At 36.1% G+C, this 27,403-nt stretch overlaps 1 protein-coding gene across 2 annotated transcripts; it reads right to left on the reverse strand.

Moving 5' to 3' along the window:
- On the reverse strand, positions 1-27,088 carry LOC143879224 (Protein kinase superfamily protein). 2 transcript variants are annotated; one of them, XM_077381482.1, is made up of 19 exons: positions 26,874-27,088; positions 26,162-26,243; positions 24,135-24,781; positions 23,251-23,394; positions 19,515-19,640; positions 17,534-17,621; positions 15,458-15,551; positions 11,787-11,880; positions 11,427-11,481; positions 11,157-11,248; positions 8,693-8,863; positions 8,408-8,464; positions 8,161-8,244; positions 6,320-6,404; positions 5,940-6,001; positions 5,721-5,795; positions 2,607-2,711; positions 1,005-1,146; positions 1-504 (listed from the first exon to the last, which is right to left on the reverse strand). In XM_077381482.1, the coding sequence occupies exons 3-19, from the start codon at positions 24,765-24,767 to the stop codon at positions 431-433; spliced, it is 2,181 nt and encodes a 726-aa protein (XP_077237597.1). In that variant the 5' UTR covers positions 24,768-24,781; positions 26,162-26,243; positions 26,874-27,088; the 3' UTR covers positions 1-430. The 2 variants fall into 2 exon arrangements, with proteins under 2 accessions (XP_077237597.1, XP_077237598.1); XM_077381483.1 differs by lacking the exons at positions 26,162-26,243; positions 26,874-27,088 and adding an exon at positions 25,562-25,715.
- Between the last annotated feature and the right edge of the window lie 315 nt (positions 27,089-27,403).

Consider the following 27,403-nt stretch of genomic DNA (forward strand, 5'->3'; position numbering starts at 1 on the left):
TACAACGAAGTCCAATCTTCTGATTGTTATCTATTGATGTAATGAACTAACAACAATAGATCCGAAATACACATGGAAATATTCATGAATACAGTATGTATGGATTTTAAGTGTATCTTTATTAAGAAATTAAATGGAAAAGAATATATGCTTTCTCTTCACATTATTTTCTTTTACTTACAATAATCAATATTTCCATCCCCAAGGCTCCTCATCTAAATCAGATCATCAATGGCGGGCATGCATGGAATGATGCACATCTTTGAATGGCCAGTGTATGTGTACTTGTGATGAATTTGGGGATGGGTGCATGTGCACTTGCATGCATGCATGCACAATCAATTACAATTACAATTACAATTAAATAAAGAGAGAAAGGAGGTTGAGAATACATACAGGGAAGAGAGAGGCCAAGTGTGTGGGCATATCATCAGATCATTTTTTCAAATTTTTCGAGCTGCTTCGCCCTTTGCATGGACCTAATAAACAATGTCAAGAAAACACCTGCATCCAACAGTGCAGTCCAACATAAGGCCCTCTGTTGTCCAAAATGAGGAAAAGAATAAATAATAAATTCCGGTCTCTTTGTTGTTGTTATCTTTTATTAGATGATAAGGAGACATGTTCATCTGAGTATACATTCGAAATAAAAATGATCATCTGAGAAAGTTAGAGAATGGAGCATCCTCACAAATATCTCCAACCTTTTTTCAAAATATCGTGATTTTTATCGTGAAAATTAGATAAAACGACAAAATTCTGAACTAATCCCGAGATTTAATAAAATAACACGATGCTTTTCGTTTTATCATTTACTGTGGAAATATCGCAAAAAAATTACGATAATTTTTTATTTTTTATTTTTTTTAATTATATATTTTTCCAGTTTTTATCCTGATATAAACCCGAAAGTAACCAAAAATAAATAAATCTCCCAAGATGTAGACTTCCCGAGAAATTCCTGGGGCAAATTAATATTTGTGACTATGGAATGAAGAACTTACCAGCACCAATGAAAGATCCAATTGCAATTGCTTGATTGCTTTGGGTGCTAAATGCGACCCCAACATTGAGAAGAGTTCCACCCAAAGCTGTATACATAGTAGCCATCTGCAATATTGTTGCCTTTCGAGCCGCTCTTTCAGACTGGTGAATGGAATTTTGAATTTTCACTCAATATATCAATCTTGATACAAAGATAATGAGTAATGTGAAAGAATGCCCACTCCAAAAATAATTGAGACTGATGAACTCCAAAAAAAAAATCAAAAAAATAAATAAAATAAAGCGAGAATGAAAGGGAGCTTCTTTATGAAAAGGTTTATATAATTTATTCAAGGAGATTATCAAGGGAATTTACACCATTTTGGGGCCGTTTGGATACGCAGATTTTAGAATCTTGAATTTCCTCAAAATCCTGGATGGGAGAGGAAAGAAGGAGAGCATCCGTCGTTTTCTGATTTCTCACCCTTCCGTCAGCAAGAGAGTAGGAGATCATCCCATGTTTCCAGGTTTTAGAAATCTCAGAATGGGGGAGAGATTTCTAAAACCTGGATTTCTTAAAATCCAGCATTCTAAAGAGAAGCGAAGCAGACGGTCTCCTTATGTTGTCTCCCATCCAGGATTTTGAGGAAATCCAAGATTCTAAAATCCGCGTATCCAAATGGCCCCTTAATTACTTCATACTGTCATGCATGAAACTTTCAGTGACTTCTACCTTGGTCATCAGTATCATGCAAAGACAGGTCTCCATGTTTGCCATTGCCAGTTTTGACAGTGGCAATTATGTCCATATGTTTAGGATGAAAAAAATCCTCATTGAAATGCTGGCCTGCAAAGCTTTCCAACATCACTATTTTTCTTTTTGAAAAAAAAAAAAAAATCAGTACCAGAAAGATGGCATCTACTTGCTGTTATTTATGTCTGGGCTAAGAAACCACTCATTCCCTGATTTGTTGTAGTCAGAAAGGCAGGGAGACGAAAGAATCTTCCTCAAACAAAAACACTAGGAATAATGGAAATGCATGTGGAGAGAAGTTCAATTTCTAAAGACAAAAAAAGAAAAAGAAAAAAACTAGATGTCAAGCTACTCAAAGTTATACGCACACTAGACTCAGTGTAAGAATTTGTTTGAGACTAGAGGGGTTAAATGATCTGGCTTCACAAAAAAAAACATAGGAAATGGTGATACATTGGTACACTCCTACTTCTATAGACAAAAAACACTAGAAGTCAAGCAACTCAAACTAAATTTGCACTGGGGAGTGTGTGCTTAAAGATTTTTTTCAAATATTAAGAAAATTAATATTTGAAGAAATGATCAAGCACTCAAATGAAGGAAAAATCTTAATTTTTTTTCTTACCAATAAAACCAACAAAGTTCAGATATGCTAATTGCACCTGAAACCTTGGAATTTCAGCCACAGAGGAAAAAAAAGGTACTTTAATTGCATGTTTTCACTTCTACCATAAGAAAACTCAAATCACCACCTCCCTCCTCCACCTCTTCCAAAGTCTAGCCTTTTAATTGTTTTCATATTTCAACCAAGTCTTCTAGTTTTGACCTATTTCCTAATATTATAAATATACTGAAAAGTCTGAACTACCTCGAGTACTCTGACCCGGAGTTTCAAATCTCCTGCCTCAAGTTGTTTCACAAACTCTTCTATCCGCTGAACTCTGTATGGCATGGAAACAGCATACGTTCTAGCCTGTAATCATTACACAAACATGTCAAACAATGCTTGGCATGTCAGCATATAAATGAATTAAGAAAAAAATTCGATGACTCCTGGATATAGTATAAACAAGAACACTAGTTGTGAGGTTGTTTGTTCTGACCACACTACACCTTAAAACTGGCGAAGAAATTTCAAAAACTCTATATAATCAGTGAATCATCTTTCAGTTGAAATGTCAAATGGGAGAATTTTTTTGAGAGTCTAGAATGTCTGTTCGTTTTTCACACAACTGCCAACATAGCACAGTGGAACATTGGCACTCTGCGGGAAAGGAGTTTGATAATGGTCAAGAAGGGGCTTGGTAAAGGGAGAGCTGCTATGCAATTCCACACGTAGTTTCGGTTAGAAGAGGCATACCCCAAATTATGATACTACTATTACTGTACAAGACTTAGGCACCTTAAGTTGCCATTGGGTTAGTAGATAAGTCCCTACATATTACTAATAAGGGAGTGATATTACTGTTGATGTACAAAACTTACGCACCTTAAGTTGCCATTGGGTTAGTAGATAAGTCACTACATATTTGAAATGGTTTCAAGCACTAATAAGGGAGTGATACTCAAAAGCAATGCGAAAACTGGTCATCAACTTTGTTATGTGAATATGACTGTGTGCCAGAGTCTTACATGGCTAAGGAGTTTAAGAAATGGATCTTGTAAGATGGAAGTGTATAAATAGTTAGGGATGAAAATAATCTTTAACAGAAAATATAGATGGATGTGCGGACACACAGGGCTGCAAACGAGCGGAGCTTTGGGGTGTTCGGGCTCGGCTCGTGTTCGGCTTGGCTCGTGACGAGCTTTTTTTTTCGGGCTTGTGTTCGGCTCGCCAAAATTCCACAAAGCTCGAGCTCGGCTCGGCTCGTTTAGTAAACGAAACGAGCCCGGGCCGAGCTTTTAATGAGCCAAGCCTAAAAAAATCAAATAAATACCATTAAGTTCCAATCCTTCTGAATTACTGAAATCAGGTTGTTCTTCCATGGTTTAGGTATCCATGGTCGTTCCTACTTCTCTGCAGCTAAATTCAATTGGGTTTGTGAAATCCCCACATGCAAAAATGTCTAGGGTTTGTGAAATCACCACTTGCAAATAACTTAAACAGAAATCCTATTTGCAGAACATAAAATTCGGGTTTGTGAAACAGCAAGTATATCATTGCAAATAACATAAAAAAAAGGGACCTGCAGAAACCCTATTTGCAGAGAAATCACAATGAAAATATTCACAGTTATTTGATTTTTTTTTATATTTTTTTGCAGAGAAATCACAATCCCTAGAAATCAGAAATAATGTTTTTTGGAAGATATCACAAACCCTACAGATCACAAACCCTATCAAGGGAAGAAAACCTAGAAATCACAAACCCTTTTATCAAAAAAAGAGTACCTGCAGAAATAAAAAAAAATTAAAACCCTATTTGCAGAAATTTGTTGAAGGGGGGAGTTTATCCGAGAGAGAGAGAGAGAGAGAGAGAGAGAGAGAGAGAGAGAGACGAGGTATTTGCGCAAAGAGTATAGTAGTCGGGGTCTTTTTTTCTTTTTTTCCTTTACTCTACTTTGCGGGACCTACACAAGATAGCCAATAGCAGCGTTAAACTTTTAAATCCATGCTCATATGGCTTATCTGAACGGCTCGGCTCGGCTTTATAAACCGAGCCTAAAAAGCTCACGAGCTTTTCCGAGCCGAACTATACAAAGCTCAAGTTCGGCTCGTTTATTTGACGAGCCTAATTTTTTGGCTCGGGTTCGGCTCGTTTAGTAAACAAACGAGCCCGAGCCGAGCTTTTAATGAGCCGAACCCAAACATGTTCGTGACCGGCTCGGTTCATTTGCAGCCCTCGAGACACACAAGGTTAGATATAATTAAAAATGAAGACATTCGTAAAAAGGTGGGGGTGGCACCAATTGAGGAGAAGATGAGAGAGCACCGCTTAAGATGGTTTGGACATATCCAACGTAGGCCTTTGGATGCTCTGGTGAGAAGAGGCGACTTGTGCCAAATTGACGGAGTAAAAAGAGGTAGGGGCAGACCGAAAACAACTTGGTTAGAAACAATGAGGAAAGATTTAATAGCTAGGAACATAACGGAGAACATGACCTTGGATAGAATGGAAGAAAATTATCCACGTGGAAGAACCCGACTAGAACCGGGATTAGAGCCTGGTAGATTCCTTTTACCTTCTTCATGAATTTTTTCTAAAGGATTCATTTAGCCGACCCCAACTAGTTTGGGACAAAGGCTTTGTTGAGTTGAGTTGAGTATTATTTTCTGAAATATCATTAAAAATACTATTTTCTAAAAAAAAATTAAGAACGAAAAAGAATAATATAAGCACATTGGTAATAGCCTACATATTTGGTGATATAATTATATACTACATTTATATCATATACTAGAGAGCATATATGGTATTATGACTATATAGCATACAGTGTCTTCTTTCCTTTGACAAATAACAAATCCTGTTGAATGGGAAATATAAAAGTTACAACTCGGGAATACATTACCCAACACATAGGATAGGTTCAGAGTATGTAGATACTCTTCTTTTGCAAGGAAGTCTGCAATCTTATTTTCCTTTCATACATTTCGTCAAAAGGAAACATTTAACCCCAAGCCAACATAACATTTAAAGCTCGCATAAACATCTTTAGAGAATCTTCTTACATTATTGTTTTAAGTGTAATGTTTTTACTCATAATTTACCACCCTGTTAACCAATAGATAAATCATACATAAGAAAGATTTCAACTAGGATCACTCAAAGAATTATGTCACAATATATTCTCTTACTCTAGAAAAGGTGGGATTTCTTTTAATCTTAATAAAATGGACTACAGAACGTAAATTTGGAAAGCCTGTAAAAACTCCTAACTAGACAGAGATAACAGTAGCAGCACCAGATAAATATATTTTAACATGAATGTAACATTTTCCGCTGATGAAAAAAAAGTAGACAGAGATAAAGAAGAAATACATCATCGGCTTGTCTTCTTATCTCCTCAACAAGTTGTGTTCCACTGCGCTGCTTCTGTCTTATGTCTAGTAGCTCCTGTAATTTCCGTGGTAAAACATAGATGTCAGAGGTAACTTTCTAATGAGTCTAAGAGAAGTTATTATCAGAGTTAAGACTTTTACTACTTTCTAGACTTGACAATGGAAATAAACATCTTATGTAAGACAAACAAACTAAGACCTGTGCATAAGGCGCAGCAATCTTCACAAAGGAGAATTTTGGGTCTAGAGTGTAACCGATACCTGTAAGAAAGAAATCACATAAGAAAATTAAAATGAGATTCAAGTGGACACATGTAGTTTAACATTCTGCCTATGTACTAAATTACATAAGAAACACGTTTTTAAGCTGGAAATTTTTTGCACGACGATCGTACCCATGAGACAAGGACTGCTCTATCATAGAGCTTTAGACACCAAACTTTTAAGCGATAAGAGAAAATTCAAACTATATTCATAAGAAAAATCCAACATATGTTGGTATTACGAGGAAAATGTCTATGAACCTCAACAAATGATAGTGTTGTGACAGGTTAAAGCTAAAGTAGATAAGTAGTGCACCTTCAAGTGTCGAGAATGCCCTCAGGACAAAGGTAAAGGTGGATGGGAAGCGGAATGGCTGATCTTGTGCTATTGCAAATAAGTCCTGCAAAGAATGATTTGATTTACCAACAGAATATGCTATAAGTGATAAAATCTTTTAACAATCGAGAAAAAATGAACAAGCACACTTCTCATGCTTTCCATACTCTAGTGCTAACTGAAGCAGCAGAAGTAGGAAAATTAATAATAATTTTGTAGATTTAAGGTATTCTCATTTCTATGACGTGCTCTTATTAGAGTCCTCAATAAGACCAAGCAATTTACATGATAAAAATATATGTCTAAGGAATGAAAACTTCACATGTCAAATTCCTTTTTTTGTCGTTAATTTCAAGCCCTTAATATCCAAGACAGAGACACAAAATCAGGAAGTGAATACTGTCAATAATCAAAATAGAAGACACCATCAGATATTAATGTATACATCTAGAGAAATATTTCTTGCCTTATTCTAACATCTCATAAAAAAAACTAGCGAACAACCCTGAGCCATTGGATTACAATGAGGGAGTCCCCTTACACCACCACCTTGTTCATGTCTTCCTTGGTGGACCGCACGTACTTCAGCCTCGCTTGAGTCTGCTATTCCGATGGGACCCGCAAATGCCCATCTCACTACTCCGGACTCATCTCTTAATACCCCTCCAATAACAGATGGCCCTGGATTTCGAATACCAAGTGTCCCATGAGTCGTATATTATATTAGTATGTGTTAATTATAATTATATGAATTTCAAATGAAATGTGATGTATATATTATATATAAATATCTATATGAATTACATGTGAAATGTGGTATGTACTAAATTATCACACGTGTGACAGTGCAAATCACTTGGTGTTCGGTGTTGTTAAACCACTCTAGGTAGTTTTTTATGCTTATGTGACGGTTTTTTAGTATATTTGTAATTATTCTATCACTTCCTCAGGTTTCATCTTAAATGTCCACCATTTGCATATGTTTTCATGATTTTACATGATTTCCACCGAAATTATTATCCTGACAGGTTTCTATTTCCATCACAATAAAAACACATACTGAAACCTTGATAACATCCCTTGACACTTACTCAACTCAACTAAGCCTTTGTCCCAAACTAGTTGGGGTCGGCTATCCCTTGACACATTATTAAAAAAAATGTTCTCCATTGCATTATTCTGAAATATCTTCCTTCGTCTTTACTCTTCACCTCAGATCCACGACTGCAGACAACCAACATCTATCACATCTTGATGCTCAACCATCAAGATCCCACTAATGAAGCTCTTGAACAATTTCTTCTACTGCCGCATAAATGCCTTGTATTTTCTCTCTTTAATAAAAGTAATTCCCATGGTTTCAGTATCTTATTTTCCTAGTATGCCTACTCAACACGAGGCAATAATCAGATCCAACGGTGATACTTCTTAAATCTGAAGTATTGACTGTTTTAGCCAGGCTTATTTCTTCATTGATACATGAGAACCCATTTTGTGGCATTAAGCACGCAATCCATTACAATTTCTTTGATATCCTAGCATCCCTGATCAACTTCCACCGATCCAATTAAATCAGATCACACACACTGGTGCTCCAGCTTGTATCTTTCTTTAAATTTTCCATGCTCTAACTCATGTGTTTTAGTATAGAAAATTGAGATTGTAAACAAGTTTATGAAAGAAAAGAAAATTCAGTTCTGATCAACAAAAGAAATATCGGCATGAAGTAAACAATAGAATATTGGTACCATAAAAAAAACAATAGCATAGCGGTGTCTTCATTTCCAAATAACAGCCAAAAAAGATTCTCAATGACTTACCTCACCGATTGCAGCCAAGGTCTGCTGCTGATCTGGGGTTTGGCTTAATAAATTGTCCAAGAAAAACTGCACAGATCGTCTTACCTAGACATACATAAAAAGTTCAGAGATGGGTATAACTGAGTGCTCGTAAGAGCAATATTTGAACAGAAACAAAACCACAATCATATTTATTTGAATTAAACCATTGGTGATTTTATAATCATAATATGTGCATAATCTGAAGAAATTAGCATGTGATGCATACTGATGACATGTCTCCAGTAGGTTGGAGTGCTTCAAGATCAATGAGTCTTTGCATGACCTGCATGGTTGCAGCCGATAATTCCAAGTCAACGCAGCCAAGCCAATCAGAAAAGTCTAATCAATATCGATGAAATTTGAGCACATATAGAGGCAGTAATATCTTATGGAAACAGCTGGAAAAAATAAACCATGATATGTGGTTTATATGTTACATTTTCTTTTGAAATTTCTAATGTCAGTTTAATGTCAAGCAAACTCAAAATTAACACTGTTAAGAAGAATATACCTTTTTGGCATCTTTTTCGTAAACTGAATAGAAAAGGTCAAGTAACCTCTCCCGAGTAAATGATTTTATTTCTCCCATCATACCAAAATCATAGTAGATTAGGGAGCCATCCATGTCAATAGCGAGATTGCCCGGATGAGGATCAGCATGAAAGAAACCAGTCTTCAGTATCTGCATAGCAGCACATGATACTGTTTTAATGAACAAAGTACAGATCCGATTATTCTTTTACATGTAACCAAAAAAAAATCTCAAAGGATCAATTATTACAGAAGATACAATTTCAGACAAGAAAAACACCCTTTCCTTCAAATGAAAACACAACCATAATGGATTGCGAAGTTCACACAGGCCCATAGTTTGGGACAGTAATGTGCCCCTTCAGCATGCCTAAAAAGTTGAAACTAATTCCCAAGAGTTACAATACCCACTTCAGTTTGACAAAAAATCTGTAGTTTGACAGGGTTTCCACCATTGACGTGGCGCAAATCATTCCACTGAACTTACCAGAAACTCAATCTAGTGTAGGCGAGCATAAGCAATAAGTCAACACTGGTAATCCTAGTTGATTGCGTGCATCCATAGGGATTAGTCCCAGCCTAAAATGGGGTGGGGATATCCTATGTCATCAAAAAAAATAAAAAATGGTAATCCTAGTGATTTAATCAAATAATACTCTACATTTTTTTCTCTTCGAAGCCTGAACAAAGTACTTTGTGAGAGCTCCCAAGTGATGAACATTTCCTTAACATACTCTGCTCGTGTTTTGAAAGTTTCTGAAAATTGATACATCGAAAAATAAAGTACTCTGTTTCAACATACATGTGTGCAAACTTCTGGCTATAAATCTCCACAGCCGCTTTATTTCGAAATTGTGTTGGAGGGCATCACATATGCAATAGCAGAATACTAGTATTCCTGTGATATGAAAAATAAAACACAATGTCTTGTTCTCTTTTAATTTTGGGTCTTCATTAGATGCTGACTCTATCATAATCAAATTCAACTGAAACCCATCAATCTTATTTCACACATCTGAAAATGGTCCTAATCCGAAATTGAAATGGTCTGCTACTTCCACTTCAAAAATTCATGATAAAGATTCCAAATGTCACATATCAGAACCAAGGAAGAACCCTGGCATTGCCATATTCATGGAAGCATCGTACAAAGAATATCAGTGACACATCTCCTTATGCTCTCGTCCAAGTTAACTAGACACATGACACAAGTACCTAGTGTCAACAGAGACACTTCCGAACAATAATAGATAAATAAAATTGTAATATAAATTCTAAAAGAATAATAGATAAAAGAAATTTTTTGAAAAATTAATTCAATTCCAATCCCAACCACTAAAACTATACACTAATACTTTTTATATGTCACCAAGACACTCCAAGCATACATGTCTAGGAGTTCCATGTCGTGTTGAGGAATTTCCAAGTGCCGTCGGACTATGACCCTGGGGAAATACACTCTTCACACCACATGGCTTTGATACCAGTTCTTTGTAATCAAGGATATACCCATGGACCTTTCTCCAAAACAAGGGCAAGGAGAAAGATGTGGCATTTTTGCACCGAGAGTTCCATTACTTCTTTCAAAATTACAAGGATTAGTATTGCCCTGAAGCACATGTTGTCAGTCCATTTGCATCACATACATATTGATTTTCTCAACCTTGTTTCTTCGAATCGTATTTACTACTGCACTATCTATATTGATGAAAATAGATGTTATGATGTTTCTATCTGTCATAAAATGATACAAATCCAGTTCAATTCGAAGTTTCAATGATCAATTCCTTGTATCTCAGGTCAAGCTGAAACATTTGTATATAAATTTTCAGAAACATGTCTTATATCATGGGGTCAGATCCTTTCCCTGTATCCCTTGTAGTCTCATGGGTAAAGCACAAAATATCTTTCAAAATTCCATACAAAGAAAAAGTTACGTTCTTGTAATCTAATGTAAATAGAGATGGTTTTTATTTGTTGGAACATGAAAAAAAAAAAACTAGGATTAAAGTAAATGTGCTAAGAAAGAAGGGAAGAGCTTTTCAGAAGTTTTGTTAAAAAACTATTTTTCTTTTCAATTGGTTTTCTAATAAGTTCAGTGAAATTATTTGCACCAAGTCAATGGTGGAAAGTGGGAAGCTTGTCAAACTTAAGATTTCTGGTCAAATTGCAACTAAAAAGAACTGTTACACAAGGTAAAATATTAGGAAATCGGAATAAACTATCTACAATGTTGAGAGAAAGGTTTAGAGAAGAGAAGAAGTGAGTTGGAGATGTCTCCCCCTCACTAATTTATTTATATACTGAAAAAACGGTACAATGACTAGAATGCCCATAGGATTATTCTAACATACAGAAGTAGTAACGATCATCTATCACATGCAAGATGTTAATCAAACAGTTCAACTAGATTAAAAAAAAAAAGAAGAATGAGAGTTGTTGACCTGAATCAAGTATGATTCTATTGCACGTGAAGAAATCAGAGAACGATTGTAGCCACGTGCATTGAGCATATCCACATTATTTATCTTAATGCCTGCTCACAGGAGTAACCATACAAATAAGCTTTCACCAACACACTGTAAGCACCACAACTCTTAATACTTAACACATACAAATATGTTGCAAAAATCAGTATCAAGATGAGCCATACCAAACACACATAGAGTTAAAATTGAGCACCATGACAAATATAATTATTCAATAATGCTAACCTGGAACGTACTCCAAAGTCAACACTTTCGTGGCACTATAATCCCAAAAGATCAGCTACAAAAACAGAAGTTTTCAATAAGAATTGGTAAGGCTTAAAAAAAAGGCTAAACAGTTTTTTGGTTACGTACCAATAACAATCTCAGTGGCAATTTAATAAGGGTTAGTGGTTTTATGACTAAACTTTTTTGTATTCAGTCATAGAACCACGAAGAGGGCATTCTTAGTGGAAAAAAAGGGGGAACATTTATCATCTCAAGAAAAAGGTCTAGTCTAACTTGTTTGGTCAAGTTTTAACAACAATCCACAGCCAAAAAACTGCAAATGTGAATAGAAAAGGTATTGTAGAACAATAAACATACAGGTACGCGGACCCACTTCACATTTCGAAAGTCCCTGCGGAATCTATCAGCATTTTTCCCTTCATTGATATAATCAATTTCTTGGTACAGAATCCTGAAATTAGCAAGAAATCCAGCATGACAAATGTTTCTCAAAAGAATACATGCCACTAACAAATTTTAATGACGCTGAAACAAAACGTGAATGCAAATTTCTAACAGCATGTGAAGATCAGACTACAAATTCTGAAGAACGAAAGCTCAGCCAAACATACCAAATAAAGATCAGCAAAAATAAAACACAAAATGATATAATTTGTTGATAAATTCAACGCTGAGCTGCATAACTAGTTCATTACCAAACAGTGCGAATAAAACTAAGGGATGATAAATAGCAGTTTCGTAGACTTTAATCATTAAAAAAAAAGCAGTTTAATAGAATTTAGAAACAAATTCTTGGGACACTCATGGAGAATTGATGCGAGGCTTGGATGACTATGAAGTTGTGAGTGGGCCAGCTAGAATGGAAACCCAGGTTAGATTCCTGATATAGTGGTGCAAACCTAGGGTTTGCAGTTTCTTTGGAGAACTCCCACGAGTATAAAGTGTAACTCTCGATTTAAACCAATGCTACGAATGCAAATCAGATTAGACAATCAGAAATTAAATCAAATTTAGCTAGGGTTTCACAGATATTTACTTTAAATATAATTTGTCAATGAGTTTAATTCAATCCAAACAAACTTGCAGCAATTAGATCACAACAAAAGAAATCAGGCATGCATAAATAGGGTACCAAAGTGTTAACAGGTCTACAATCTTAAATAATATTAGGATAAAACAAAACTAGGGCCCAACACCAAGCTAGGATAAAGTGCTGTCAATAATGGGGTACGGGTGAATGGGGGGCTGATCAAGAGTGGATAACAGCAAGTATGGTCGATAAAAGCAAGGTAAATAAAAGGACAGGTCTCACTGGTGTTGTATGTGTCAACTTCAAACCCGTGAAAGAGTACGAAGCGATGGAGGAGGGATAGCGTCAGCCCGATCCGTCCAAGAAGCTCGAGCCAGCCACTGAAATGATGTAAAGATGATGGGAAAATGGTGGAAATATACAAGGAACAGCAGCGACAGCAAGTAGCAGCCAAGAGAGGAAAGTGGTTGGATCTGATGTAAGGGGGTGCAAGACAGAGGACATGATAGGAAATTGGCAATCAAATAGAAATTGAACAGCAGCTATAACAGCTGGTTGTTCGTCGAGGAGAAGAGAGTAAAAGGGGGGACATGGGGAGGAAGGTCACAGCCAAAACCTTCAAACAGTCGACTGCTGTCTGGAGACGCAGATGTGGAAAAGATGGATTGTTGGCTTAACAGATGTGCAGGGAGAAGGCTGACCAGCAAGGAAGGAGAGGAAAGAAGAAGGGAAAGGAAAGACGGGCCAGTAGGTTGCAAGAAAATTCTTGGACTACATGCCTACGGAGAGGTGTAGGGAGGTAAAACCAAGAGGAAAGGGGGGGGGGGGAATAGAGGAGAGGAAAGGGGGGAAAGGAGAAAGGGAGGGGAAAGTAGTGGAGGAGAAGGGGAGAGAGGAAAGGGAGTCACATGTCCAGAAAGCTCTTCTTCTAAGGCTCTCTTTTAGGTCTTTTATAGAGGTTGAGGGTCTTTTTTTTTTTGAAATGGAGAGGTTGAGGGTCTTTTGCCAAGGTTTGTATCTAATTAAAAAAATAAGCCCGTACTTGCTAAAAATAGTATGTTTGTACTTCTAAAAATAGTAAATCTATATTTTCTTTCTTCTTATCACTCAAGTGGTAGTGATGTGCAAGGTTTTAAATTTCGGTTTCGGGACTGATTTCGGACCCCACCGAAATCCGAAATTTCGGCAAAATCTGAAATTTGGTATTTTGGCTCGAAATTTCGGACCGAAATTCCGAGATTTCGTCCGAAATTTTGTAACATTTTTTTTAAAAATAAAAAATGGCATTTAATCGAAATTTCGGACCAAAATTACCAAGATCACCGAAATTTCGGGAAATTTCGGTTTCGGTTCGGTCGAAATTTAAAACCATGGTGATGTGTGGGCCCTAGGTCATGTGGATAGTCCCCACAGCTCGGATAATAAAATGTCCAGAAAAAATAGAAATAAATCCTAGCTAAAACAGAAATAAACCTAATCAAGAATGTCTCGTGTAACATAAAGAATAAATGAATAATATGGCTTTCAAGTGGACCATGTTACATTATATAGATGGATAACCAAGTACAAATACATACCAAGAAAACTAATAAAATGCTTTTTCATCATTAAGAATTTTAGCCATTCAAAAAAACATTAAGAAATTTTTTTTTTCTTAATGGTAAGCTTAAGAGGAAAGAATCCCATTCCCCTAATCTAATTACCAAAATCTTCCATAGGAATAAATAAATGGTCTAAAAAAACAAGTGATGAAGAGATGCTCTGGCACGAAGAGACAACTGTTAACAAAAAAACAAGTAGCAATACATTCTAAGAACGAAAGCTTATTCAGAAAGTTAAACTGAATCATTTGTAGTGATCAAGGTTATAAATTTCGATTTCGATTTCAATCGCCATGGAAATGGAAACGTTTCAGTTTCGGTCAGAAAATTTGGTGAAATCCTGTAAAATCACAGAAACATATGGAAAGATATGCAAATGATAGAATTTTAAGGGGAAACTTTAGAAATGCCAGAATTAGAACAAAAACACACTTAAAAACCATCACATAAGCAAGACACCCTATCATCATTGTTTAATAATATCGATCACCAAGTGATGTGTGTTGTCACGCATGTCTGATAATTCAATAAATACCGCATTTTATACATGTCATATAAATATTTATACATAATAGTAATACACACATCACATTTCACATGCAATTCATATAAATATAATTATGTAACACATTTTTTTTAATGGTAATTGTTGACTTACCAACTTCTCCAAAAGCTTAAGCTGTTGGAGAAAGGTGTTATTTATCTATTATACTTTAACACTCCCCCGCACGTGTGGCCCACTTGGCAAACATATAGCACATGTGATCCCACTTTGGGCCAACCATCGCATGTGGATTTTTGCTATCCGGGAGGTTTGAACTCGAGACCTTTGGCTCTGATACCATGTTAAATTACCAACTTCTCCAAAAGCTTAAGCTATTGGATAAAGGCATTATTTATCTATTATACTTTAACAGTAATATAATTATGTAACACGTCTTGATATAATATACCACTGATACACCTTTTTTTTTTTAATGAAAAAGATATTCATTAATGAGAAAGTGACCGAGATGGTCCATACAACAACACAGAAAGAAATGGAGAATATACCTCTAATACACTTACAATTTTAGTTTCCGTATGCGTTTCAGTGGGGATGGAAATGGAAACATTTCAGTTGTTACGTGTCAGTTTCAGTGGAAATTTAAAATCATGGCAATGATCCCTAAAAACCCAGAAATTTAGACATGTGGATAAGTGGAGAATGAAAATCCAAAATTTATGGGTTTGTGTCTTGAAGTATATATGGCCCAAATGATAAAAGATGAAAGAAAACGGGCAACAAGGAGCCGTATTGAAAGCAAAATGGTACTTGAAACAACATGACTGTCAAAGTTATATGATTTGCTATTCCAAAATAGTAAAAAAAATAAACATGGATGTTTACTACGTACTTTGAGCATTCATCATATATGCCGATCCAATCCCTCGTAGGGCCTCCCAAAGTTTCACTTCTCTGAAAATATTCAGCAATTAGCTTTAAATTTCCTGGACAAAGACAGAAAAATTATCAAGAAACTAAGTGAAGGTTTACAATTGAGAAAAAATCGATTAACCATGTCCAAATATAAAAAACTTGTTCTCCAATTATGTATCATATATATATATATATATATATATATATATATATATATATATATATCGGGGGGATGTATTGCCACCAATATATTTAGGCACTTCCACCTATGTCAGTTTGTCCTATTTGAATCAGCGAGGTGGTATCGGTACATAGATAGGAAAATTTGACATCGTTGGAAATGCCTAAGTTTAAGGTGGAAGAATCTGCCTCCTGTAATATTATAACTGTACAGGATTACATTATACATGTTTAGTACACATTATTCTTCGATCTAACAACGACTTGCAACAAACTAACACTATAGTTTTATTTAAAATATGATTCTTTTAACAACGGTAAGAAGATCATATCTGAAACAGAATTTAACTGATTTATTCTAACTGGTTGATCTAGTATAACGAAAAAAATGAACTTAAAACTGTTTAATAATTATCATGAAAATCATCACCAAATCCAGTTTAAACATAATAGCTCTACAATGCCCAAAACTCAAAAAATTAGCAATACCATTAAAAAAAACTCAAAACATTAGCATTAATTAATGGAATCACAAGTTTCCACTAATGAATTTTTAAACTGCATCCACAAAACGTACAGATAAATCCTTGATGTAAGCAATGGTCATAAAGAATCCCATAATTCCACAAGGATGATTACAGAGAAGAAGAGAGTAGACAAAGATCCAAAAGTAGGCTAGAGGAGGAATGATAATATCATGCTAACACTAATAGTGGGCCCTACAGAGCTCCATCAGACACAAAAATTGGCAAGCTGGGTCATTGTGATTTACGAAGATCTTTAATGACATTTATTTATTTTTTGGGTAAAGTTTTTGTAGGTTTTGGCAGGTCGATGAAAAAAATTGTGAATAATACTTTTTACCTAGTAAGAGTCTAATGTTAGAAGTTCTATGGGTTTAAAAGTTGGTTCTTTAGGTTTCTTGGATAACAACATGTAATACATTTCCTATTTTTATTTTGGGCTACTCTAAAATAGAAATTAGGCTTCATTTAGATTGATCTAAGGGCTCAAATTGAATAGTTATGAGTTTTATCATTTGGATTCTGGGTTTTTAAACTACTTTGGTCCTGTTCTGATCAAATATATCGTCGTTTTGTCTCTCTATAGCAATACTTGTGAACATATATTAAACTGCATCTCTGACTGTTCCATTCTCAAGCAATTTTTCTACTTTTGTTGGATGCCTAGTAGTTTGCTTGCATCAAACCCCTAGTATAATGACATCAATGTGCATTAAATCCTTTCTTCTTAACAAGGCGGGCATGCCACTTGCAAAAATTAAACTATGGGTTGCTAATACTATGAGGAATAAAGAACATCAAAAGCTCGAAAAAGGTCATTTTATATTTCATTTCTTCAAATATTAGCAAGAAAAGTCAAGATAAGATGTGAACAAAATATCCCTATCACTGTACAATTTTTATTTTTAGAAAGAAAAAAATAAAAGAAATAAAGTGTTTACTACTAGTTCACCCTTTGGATATATAACAGTTGCATCCAATAGAACTCTTTCCCACCCGCACTATAGGGGTGTCATTCTATGGATAAATAACATATGGGTAAATCACATGACAAAGTTGCAGATATTGGGTCTCTTCCAAGAATGTTTAAAACATACAGAATTATAAAAATGAAAATGATTAACATTGAATTGAACAAGGTATCAATCTTTTGAGTTCATATAGAAGATGGTGGCCTTTTTTAGTTTCTTACACAAGAGGGTGCAATTAATAAAGAGCCAACCATGTAGAGACTAACCAATACAGGCTAGATAAACAGTATTCAACTATATACTAACTAAAATGGTGTGTAATCTATCTCCAAAAAACAAGTAAAAATGACAGGAATTTAAATAGTTGATATCACTTACTTAAATCGATGTCAAAAAGCTTCTTGAGACCAGGCCTTTGGACTTTCACAGCTACTTCCTCTCCATTATGTAGAATAGCTCGATGTACCTAAAGGCAATAATCCTCTAACCCGAATCAGCTATAGGTGAGAAAAATATCATTGGCACAAATACATGGGCATTAATGAGTTGAGAAAACCAACACAAGATATTCGCCAAACAACATTGAACTTTTTTTTTTGAAAGGCAACAACATTGAACTGCAAACTTGAAGATATAGTTGTTCCATTGTTCTTCATCTAAATGGGCATGGATATTAAGCTACTTCAATGTTGACACTCTTAGGAGCATATATAACAAAGCTTAGTAACGCCTCTTTAATTAACATCATACAGTAATTCTTCTAATCAAATCGAGATGCTCATTTTTCATTATATACAAAATGAAGATACAAAGATATGTATGCTGTTTGTCAAGCTCATATGAATCTCAATTTTTTCTTATATGAAAATGGAACAGAACCTCAAAATTGTGTAACAACACACTGCTCATGAACTTGGGTGAACGACGTGGACAAATGGCATTCCTCAGAGTCTCTAGCGGAACCATTTCAAGGTGAGATGCAAATAATTATCAAACTACCCACAACTGTTGTTGGAGATGTGTTATGTATCACTTTTGGACAGTTTCTCAAGCATTTTTTTACTACAATCGTTTGGTTGTTACTGTTAGTGAACCACTGCTTAAAAGAGAGACATCCATCATGTTTCATGATTAAGGTGAAAATTGAGCAAAGATCCCAGTGGAAGAAGATACACTTTTTACAGTCTGCTGGCTTACGAAATATCTGATAATGTATTTCAATCCTGGGATCAGGTGCGGAAGTAAATTATCAAGCAATAGAAGCATTAATAGTTGAGTTGACTCCGTAAGATGCATTTTAAGGGTGTGGGGGTGCCAAGTGACGAGGAGATTAGGAGCAGAATGGTGAGAAGACAAAAAAAAAGTACAGAGAATAAAAAGTATTAATCAAGCTCAAAAGGTAACAAAAAGAAAGTTTGCCTTTACTAATTTAAGAAGAATTACAAGATTCTAGTAGAGAGTTGTCTCCAACTGATCAAGGAGAAAAGGAACTAGTCTAAAACTTCGAACAATAACCGTGATATACAGTGGGATAAGAAGCTAATAACCCATGTAATTGAGGGAAACTCTACAGGACTAGACTAACTCCAAACACAAATGGATATAAATCCTAAAAAATGACAAACACAAACAATCGATCTTCAGTTGAAAGTAAAAAATAATCACCAAACTCGCAAGCGCTGATGCTTTCATAGGCTTCCCTAGGAGATTGATCCTGACCAAAGGAGTGAGACAAAGATCTACACAAGCCTCTCACTAGTCACTAGTAAACTTTTGGTGTAGACAGTCCAATTAAGGCTTGAGGAGGATTAGAAATACAATGATTATGTATCGTTTGTACTTCACAAGGGCAATTTGATTGGTTTAGTGTGTCTATTATGTCAAAGACATTTGAGTTTAAGCCCCTCTAGACATTCAGTATATTAGTATCATCTCATATTAATGCAGCTAGTTCTCTGGTCTAATTGATATGCATATAATGGAAAAGGTAGAGTGTATGCCTCTGCATTAGTTATCGTCTATCGATACATACCAATCAGCATACCATGTCTGCATAGAGATGCTTAGGCATGATGACACATGGAAGAGATATGACGTCCTACTCGTGGAACAAAAGAAGAGTTCATTATAGTTCTAAGAGAAGTGGATTCTTTATACATAAACGCATGTAGACCAATTTACACATACATGTGTTTTTCAACAAATTAAAAAAATAGCATCCATCAACAAAAAAAAAGTATCCCAATATGCATGCAAAAGATCTACTCTTTTGAGCAGGCAAACAAAACAGGAGATAAAATATTAGTGTTTAATAAACTTCACCCCAAGAAATATGACACTAAAATGAAGTAGCAAACACCTGACCAAGACTAGCTGCAGCTAATGGTTGATCATCAAAGTCTTTAAACAACACATCAACTGGAGCTCCCAATTCACTCCGTATGAAATCTCTCGCTTTCTTATGTGAAAATGCTGGGACTCGATCCTGCATCATATCAAAAAAGAAGCACATCATCTTTGCTAGACTACATCATATTCTGCAGATAAAATTTATGTTTTTAGTCAATCAGAAAAGTTACCAAACAGATATTGCCGAAAAGTTGAAGATAGTTTACCCCAGCATTGCGAAGCTGATTTTATATCTCAGCATGATATGACATTGACAAAACCCAGAAAATCTAAGAACACAGAACTTGGAAAAAAAAAGGGAATGTGCACAAGCAATTTGCTCTAGAAAATAGCATATTAGCATGCATATCTCAAAAGATACAACTTCCCATCTTGAAAAGGCTACCTAGCCTCAATTCTCCAATGGCTGTTCTCACATCCTTGAGTGTTTCACATCCTTGAGTAGGCTAGCTACCGCACATGGATCTTGAGTTTTTTTGGGTCACCAGACTAATAAGAGAGATTCAAACTGAGGTCCATATTCCACTAAGCATGTACTGGAACAATCAGGAGACTGATCATATATCTTCCAATCTAATAACTTAATCTCCAAGTCAAACATGACACGACATATGTCAACTTCTCATGGAAACTATCTAAAGGAAATCTTGTATTGCATGACACGAGACCATGTGCAGGAACTAGAGGCAAACCACTCATATCTCTTCGAATCAAATAACTTAACCTCCAAGTCAACCATGGCATGCCATGTGTCGACTTGTCATGGCCAACCATAACATGTCATGTGTCAACTTCTCATCGAAAATATTTAAAGGAAATATTGAATTGCGTAGCACGAGATCATGTGCAGGAACTAGAGGGAGACCATTCATATCTCATCCAATCTTGTAACTTAAATCTCCTAGTCAACCATGACACACCATGTGTCAACTTCTCATGGAAAATATCTAAAGTAAATATTGTGTTGCGTGACACGAGATCATGTGCAGGAACAAGAGGGAAACAGTAGAAAAAAATAAGTCTGACTAAGAATACATAGTACATACACATACACAAGTTCTCTCTTTGCGGAAACAAAATAAAAACCCAATCAAATAGCCAACATAGGTCACATGGGTATTATGGAGCACGGACATTTAAACAAAAGCATCAGTTAACCCTGATGGAAAACACATCAGCTAATATTGATGTAAATAAAAAGTTCTATCTGAAATCTTTACAATCACATCATTTCAGCTCTATGAGCTTCTTGATCAAGGGTATTTGAAGTTCTTAGGGTTTTCTACAGGCTAAAGTCAGAAATTTAAGCTTGTCTCAGGACCAGAGTGCAGCACTTACATTATCTCATGGAGGATCTTTAGTTATATTACAGTAGACAGACGTACGACGCCTCAGTAGTTGCTAAGAAACAGCATCCCAACCAATCCTAGTGATGCGGATTCTAGGCCAATAAGTGGCATATTTTGCCCATTAGGATTTCTAGAGATTTATTTCCATGTTATTTAGTTTTTATGCTTTCTATTTCATGGTATTTAGTTTTAGAGCTTTTATTTTTCATGTTATTTAAAGTTAGGGCATTTATTTATTTGTCAGGGAATTTAAGGGTGGTTTGGCACCGTTTCTATAAAAACGCTTAAAATACGCTTTTGGTGTTTTTTCAGATTTTCAAAACAGTGTTTGGCGCGTTTAGGGCAACCAATTTTCTCGGATTCTATTTCGATTCTGAATCGAAAATTTTGGAACAGACTTTTTACGTTTCCCGCAAGAACTAGAATCAGAACCGCGGGTGCTGGGTTCCTATTGTCGAGAGTTTCTTTTGCCACTTCTCTTTCACCGACTTCAGCCTTCTCTCATCTTCTTAAAAAGCCATCTCTCTCTCTCTCTCTCTCTCTCTCTCTCTCTCTCTCTGGGTTCCACTAAGCGACCATTCAGCAGAGGGTTTTCTTTATTATTTTCGGACTTTTGATGTTTCTCTGTTTTGACCTCGTTTACTTTGCTGTATTTTCTTTTTCCTGGTTTTTTTTTAGAAGATTAGGGTTTTGCTGAAAGGGAGAAGACTATATTCATTAGCACTGGTTTATATGGTTCATGTACGAAAATCTCAGTGCTATTCTTCTTATATCCTCTGGTTTATCTTCTTGAATTCCTAAAAATTGAAGAACAATATCTTCTTGAATTCCTAAAAATTGAAGAACAACCACCGTTAAATGAATTAGGGTATGACTTCGATCTGGATGTGTTGGTCGATTTCGATATGAGATTTCCATGTAACCTCTCTCTCTCTCTCTCTCTCTCTCTCTCTCTCTCTCTCTCTCTCTCTCTCTCTCTCTCTCTCTCGTGTGAACTGCCAATAAAAATTTCCGCCCATGTTGGGTTTCTTAGCATGTTATTGATTGTCAATGAAATTATCCGCCCGTGTTCTTGATTGAGAAGATTTTTTAATTTGGAGACTCAGGCCCCAAATTAGTTACTTAGCATGAGACAAAAACTGGGTTCATAACATTGGACCCATAATAACAGACTTAGTAAAAAAAAGTGGGGGTGTTTGTGTACAACTGTTTGTTGTTGGGACTGAGAGATGGAGAGCTAGGGAAGGGTGCTGATTATACCTTTTTTGTGAGGCCAGTCAGAGCAGATTTGGTGTAAGCTCGGTGATATGAACTGAAGATACTGTCCAAGCTCATTTTTCGTTTATTTCTTTTGCCAACGATTGTAGCATATTGAAACTTTGGTGTAATCTTATTATAAAATACTAGTTACATTTACAAAGATTTTCAGTTCAAATCAATGAGTACATTCATTGGGGTGAGGCTCCTTCTTAGCTCATATCAACACCAAGATTTGGTAACAAGTGGAGAAAAAATTAGCTAAATTACATAGTTGTAGCTAGCCAATTTTTTTCATCCATGAGCAAGTTTCAAAGTAACAATTCTGATCACTTGATGATTTTGGATTCTGAATATTATTTTTAGAGCCCAAATAATTGCATATGGTTTGTGAGGGTTCCTTCCCTCTATTGAAACTATAAAGTTGAAATTGTGCAGGCAAACATAATTCTGTTGCAAAATCAAAAAAAGATTTTTTATGTCAATTGCCAAAGGTGATTTCCGTTTTTAGAAACAGAATCAAGAATTAATATCAAAATCAGGAAACAGAATTAGAATCGTAGCCAAATGCACCCTAAAAAAATGCCCTAACGATAAGGGGGGCGAATGCGTACTGCAGAGAGGGTGAAAATATCATCGCCCAAAACATGGAAATAAATCCCTAGAAATCCTAATGGGCAAATATGCCACTTATTGGGCCTACAATCCGCATCACCGAGCCTCGACTATTCAAAGTGTGCAGACAGTGGAGTGTGAATCAAACCAAACCCAAAATTGAGAACCAGACATGCTCGAGTAGGAGGAGAGGGAATGTTAGGCGTCAACAATTCTAGTCTTGCCTCTGTTAAATCTGGATCTTATCTCTACATAGTCGCACAGAATTAGTTTTAGGCACACCATTGGGCTACTTAAAATCTGTAGCATTACACTAAAAAGGTCTCAATAGCTGGTTAAATTCATAGTGAAGTTACTAAAAGAGAATTACAAGAAAGCTTGACATTATCATCATCAGATAGCAACACGAAATGAGGAGATAAAGTATATTAGAAAGCACTTAAGGGACAAGCTGTGAAAACGTACCTGTAACTTGGCAAGCTCCTCCACAAACTCTATCGGGAATAGATCAGACCTTGTTGAAGATAACTGCCCTAGCTTGATAAAAGTTGGCCCAAGCTGCAATACACGTTCTCGCAACCATGAAGCAGTTTTTCGCCTTCTAATTTTCTGTATGACAATAAGTTTATGAGTAGAAAAAAATTCAAATAATTTCAACGGAACTGAACCGACGAGTCACAAGCAACAAGAGAAAAAGTAATAAAATAATTAATTCATACATGAATGCAGGGAGCTCACTTGGAGAAATAGGTAGCAACACATATTGCAAATGGTACTAAGGAATGGCTCTAAGCAGAAGAGAGAATCAAAACTGACGCAAGATGAAATAATGATTCTGAAAATGTGTCATGATAATCTTTCACAGTGCGCAAAAGATGTGTTTCGATCATGGTTTTAAATTTCAACCGAAACTGAAATTTCCCGAAATTTGATATTTCGCAAAATACCAAATTTCGGAATTTCGGTAATTTCGGTCCGAAATTTAGAGAAAATGGCTTTTTTTTTCTTTCTTTTTTTAAAAAATGTTATAAAATTTCAGTCCCAAATTTCAAAGCTTAATACCAAATTTCGGACCGAAGTCCGAAATAGGTACCGAAACCGAAATTTAAAACCTTGGTTTCGATAATGGATTCAAATTTCGGTTTCGGTTTCGGACCTATTGAAACCGATTTTATTTTATTTTTTTGAATTTCGGAATTTCGGCTGAAATGACCCAATTTCGTCCGAGATTTATGCTGAAATTTGAAATTTCGGTACCAACCGGATTTCGGTCGAAATTTAAAACCTTGTTTCCAATCCAATAAAGGAGAAGCGCATCAAGAGAACATTCGTAAGCTGACGGACCTCACCTGCTTATCTTCTGTGAATCCCCCAATATATGCCCACTTTGCATTGTCGAGAAGGACACGCAGGCGTAAAGAAAGAACAAAAGACCACACATCTACAGACCTTTGAACAGCATTGTAGTCGTCCTTGGCCCAACTGAAACCTTCATCCGAAGGTAGAACTTTTAACTCATCTGTATATGGAAACTTTTGGCGGTGTTTGCTTTTCCGGGTCTGGACTAAAGCTGCGGGAGTATTTCTTTTAATGAGATTCACTCCGTTAACAACTGGCTTTGAACCATTCACTCCATTAACAACTGGCTTTGAGCCATTCGCTCCATTAACAACTGGTTTTGAACCATTTACTGACTCTCCGTTAGTAGGAGAATATCTCTTTCCTTTCATTAATTCCTTTGTGGGGACCATATTGGAAGCTCGTCCATTAGTACCTAAGCTTTCAGATTCTGTTTGCCGCACTTCTATGTGGAACTTCAAACATCTCATAGTTGTAGGAAAGTCATAAGCACATCTCTCCGGCTTCAGGAGCTTCTGGTTAGAAATTGACCTGGAGAAACTGAGACCATCCCCTGCTATTCCTTGATCCATCAATTCAACATTCTGGCGATAGCAGCCATGTGTAGCCAGTACCGCTGCCATTAAGATCCAACAGCCTGAAATTCAAGAGCAAGAAAGTTGAGATAAAAGCCAAAGAAGGAAACCTGGGTAACATTGTCCGAAAATAAATGCACTGGAACGTCCACTTCAGATCTGAAATTATTAAAATCAATCCCAGTAAAAGTAAATCAAATGAAAATAAAACAGTAATAAATATAATCTGTTAGATCCTCAAAACAACATATAACTTTATCTCTTCAAAACCAATAAAAAGATTTCCCAAAAAATATTGCTGCGAAAATGGAGGTCAGAAATGTGTCTTCAACCATCAAATATTCAAATCATCTAGAAAAAAATGAGAAATTTTACACGTTGCTGCTGAAGTTGACGAGAATTCGATTTGAAACTGAAGAAAGTATGAGACACTGGAACTCTCAAAAGTCAAAACCAACACATTTACCACTTTTGCGGCTGAATACGGAATCAATAAATCACAAAACACAATTTATACCAGAACAGTGGACTCCTCAAAAGTTCACAAAGCTCAAGTATCTCAAATTAATTGTGTTGTGAAGCATGGGAGCCCCTCAAAACCCAAATTGGACCCGTAAGCATCTGGTGTGAGAACAACATGCTGCTAACAATTATCATATTCAGTAAAATCCTCAATTGGGGGAATTGCAATGGGAACCACTACCACACATTCAAAGCACGAGTCCCAAAAATTTTCAATAGATGAATTTATGCACTGTCAACAACCAAAATGCAGGTGTATGGAGTACTGTTTGAAACTCTCCAGGTAAACCGTGGACTTGCCCAGATCGACACCCTTTTACCTTGGCCGATTACTTGCCCAAGTCCGCATTTTGCCACCAATTCAATCAATGCTAGTTTTCGTCAGAGTTGACTTCCTTGTACCTTGGCTGAGTTCTCATCCAAGCCTGAGTTTTGAAACACTGGTACAGAGTAAGGGCTGAGGAAACCATAACCCCCTGGCCCGGAGTTAGGCTTGGCTTCTAAACTCATAACAAGTTGAAGTGAAAGAAAGAACCCCAATAGCCTGATAAAAAATAAAAATAAATAAAAAATGGCCCCTGATTCATAATCTATAGGCCAAAGTCCATTGATCAGTTGAATCCGATCACGAAGAGAATATTATCAAGTTTAAAACGAATCCATAACCACGAAGAGAACAGCTGCAGATAAACTGAAAATGGGTGACTGGAAAGTTGAGTGATACTACCATTCCCACAAAAAAAAAAGGTGATACTACCCAAGAATGGCGAGTAGAAGAAGAAAAATTGAACTTTTCAACAATTCAAAACTACAAAAAAACGAGTTATTTACATAATCAGGAAGTACAAATTCCTGGTAAGAACCTTCTAGAACGTAATAATGCAACCAGAGATAAGGAAAAATCTTCATTAAAAACTTACGGTCTGCGAATTGAGATTTCTCAGAAAGGAATCTTCAAAAAAAGAATCTTGAATTACTAAAGATTTCCAAGAATCCTCAATCCTGCAACAAGAAACTGATTTAGAATCACATAATTATCAGACTGATGAACCGCAATTTCCTTCAAATTAGTCAAAATCATTGTCCTTTTTCTTTTGCTCAATGATACCAGCAGAACAAACCCTAAAAAAGTGAAAATCTTCTATAGTTACGGTAACAAGCTCTAGAAAATCCCAGCTTACCCATCACAAAAAAAAAAAAAAAAGGTAAATCCCCTTTTTCAAATCTCAAGCCTTAAAACCGCAATTCTCTACAATTTCGTGACAGATTTAACAACTCATACGGATAAATGGTTCGATGAAATCATTTACAGATGCCTAAGCTCTATTCTTATTCGTTCATAGAACAGAGGAATTCATAGTTGCAACATACAACCCCTTGGTTTCATAGATACACTCTCTCTTCAATCTAGAAGCATTCTTTGGCTCTTACAAATCATCAAGAACTGTAACAGCAATCGATAAACGCCCAAAATAGAGGTGTATTTATCAAACCAAAGGGGCTTAATTACCTCCGATCGAATTACTTAGAGAAAATATTAGTTGCAATCAATTTACACTGTTCAATTGGTTCTTACAGCTAATCAGAAATCGAAAGATCAAACGAGAAAACTATGAGAGATTGTACGGATACCAGGTCACAGTGCTCCAATCGAACTACTTGCAGAGAAAATACCGATCCAGGTTTGCTGAATCTGCTAAACTGCAAGTGCTGAAAGCAGAGAAATGAATTTAAAGCCTAGGGTTTCATGAATGTAAAGCCTAGGGAGGGTTTCATTAATGTAAAGCCTAGGGTTTAAAGAAGTAGCTGTGACGTATTTTGTTGGAGAGAAACAGGAGTGGGAAAATAGAAACTGAGACATTTGGAGAGAGAAAAGATATCGTCACGTGGCACGCTAACACGCACAAAGACAAGAGGAGACTCCGATCTCCAACCGCAACCGTTCACTTATTCCGCTATTTTGATATCCTTTTGGACCTGTATTTGTGGGAATATATCATTGCCCGCTTTAGGAGATCCAGAGAGGGGAGATGATAAATCCGCACCCCGTTTAGGATGATTCGCTCCCTTGTTACACATCAGAAAGCGTTAAAGTCGGCCAGAATTCAAGTTACCAGGGGGGCGAATCATACTACGGGGATGCGAATATATCATTGCCCGTT

This window comes from Tasmannia lanceolata, unplaced genomic scaffold, assembly GCF_043159265.1.
Source record: "Tasmannia lanceolata isolate RefF3 unplaced genomic scaffold, GAP_Taslan_0.1 ptg000006l, whole genome shotgun sequence".
In the NCBI taxonomy this organism is placed as follows: domain Eukaryota; kingdom Viridiplantae; phylum Streptophyta; class Magnoliopsida; order Canellales; family Winteraceae; genus Tasmannia; species Tasmannia lanceolata.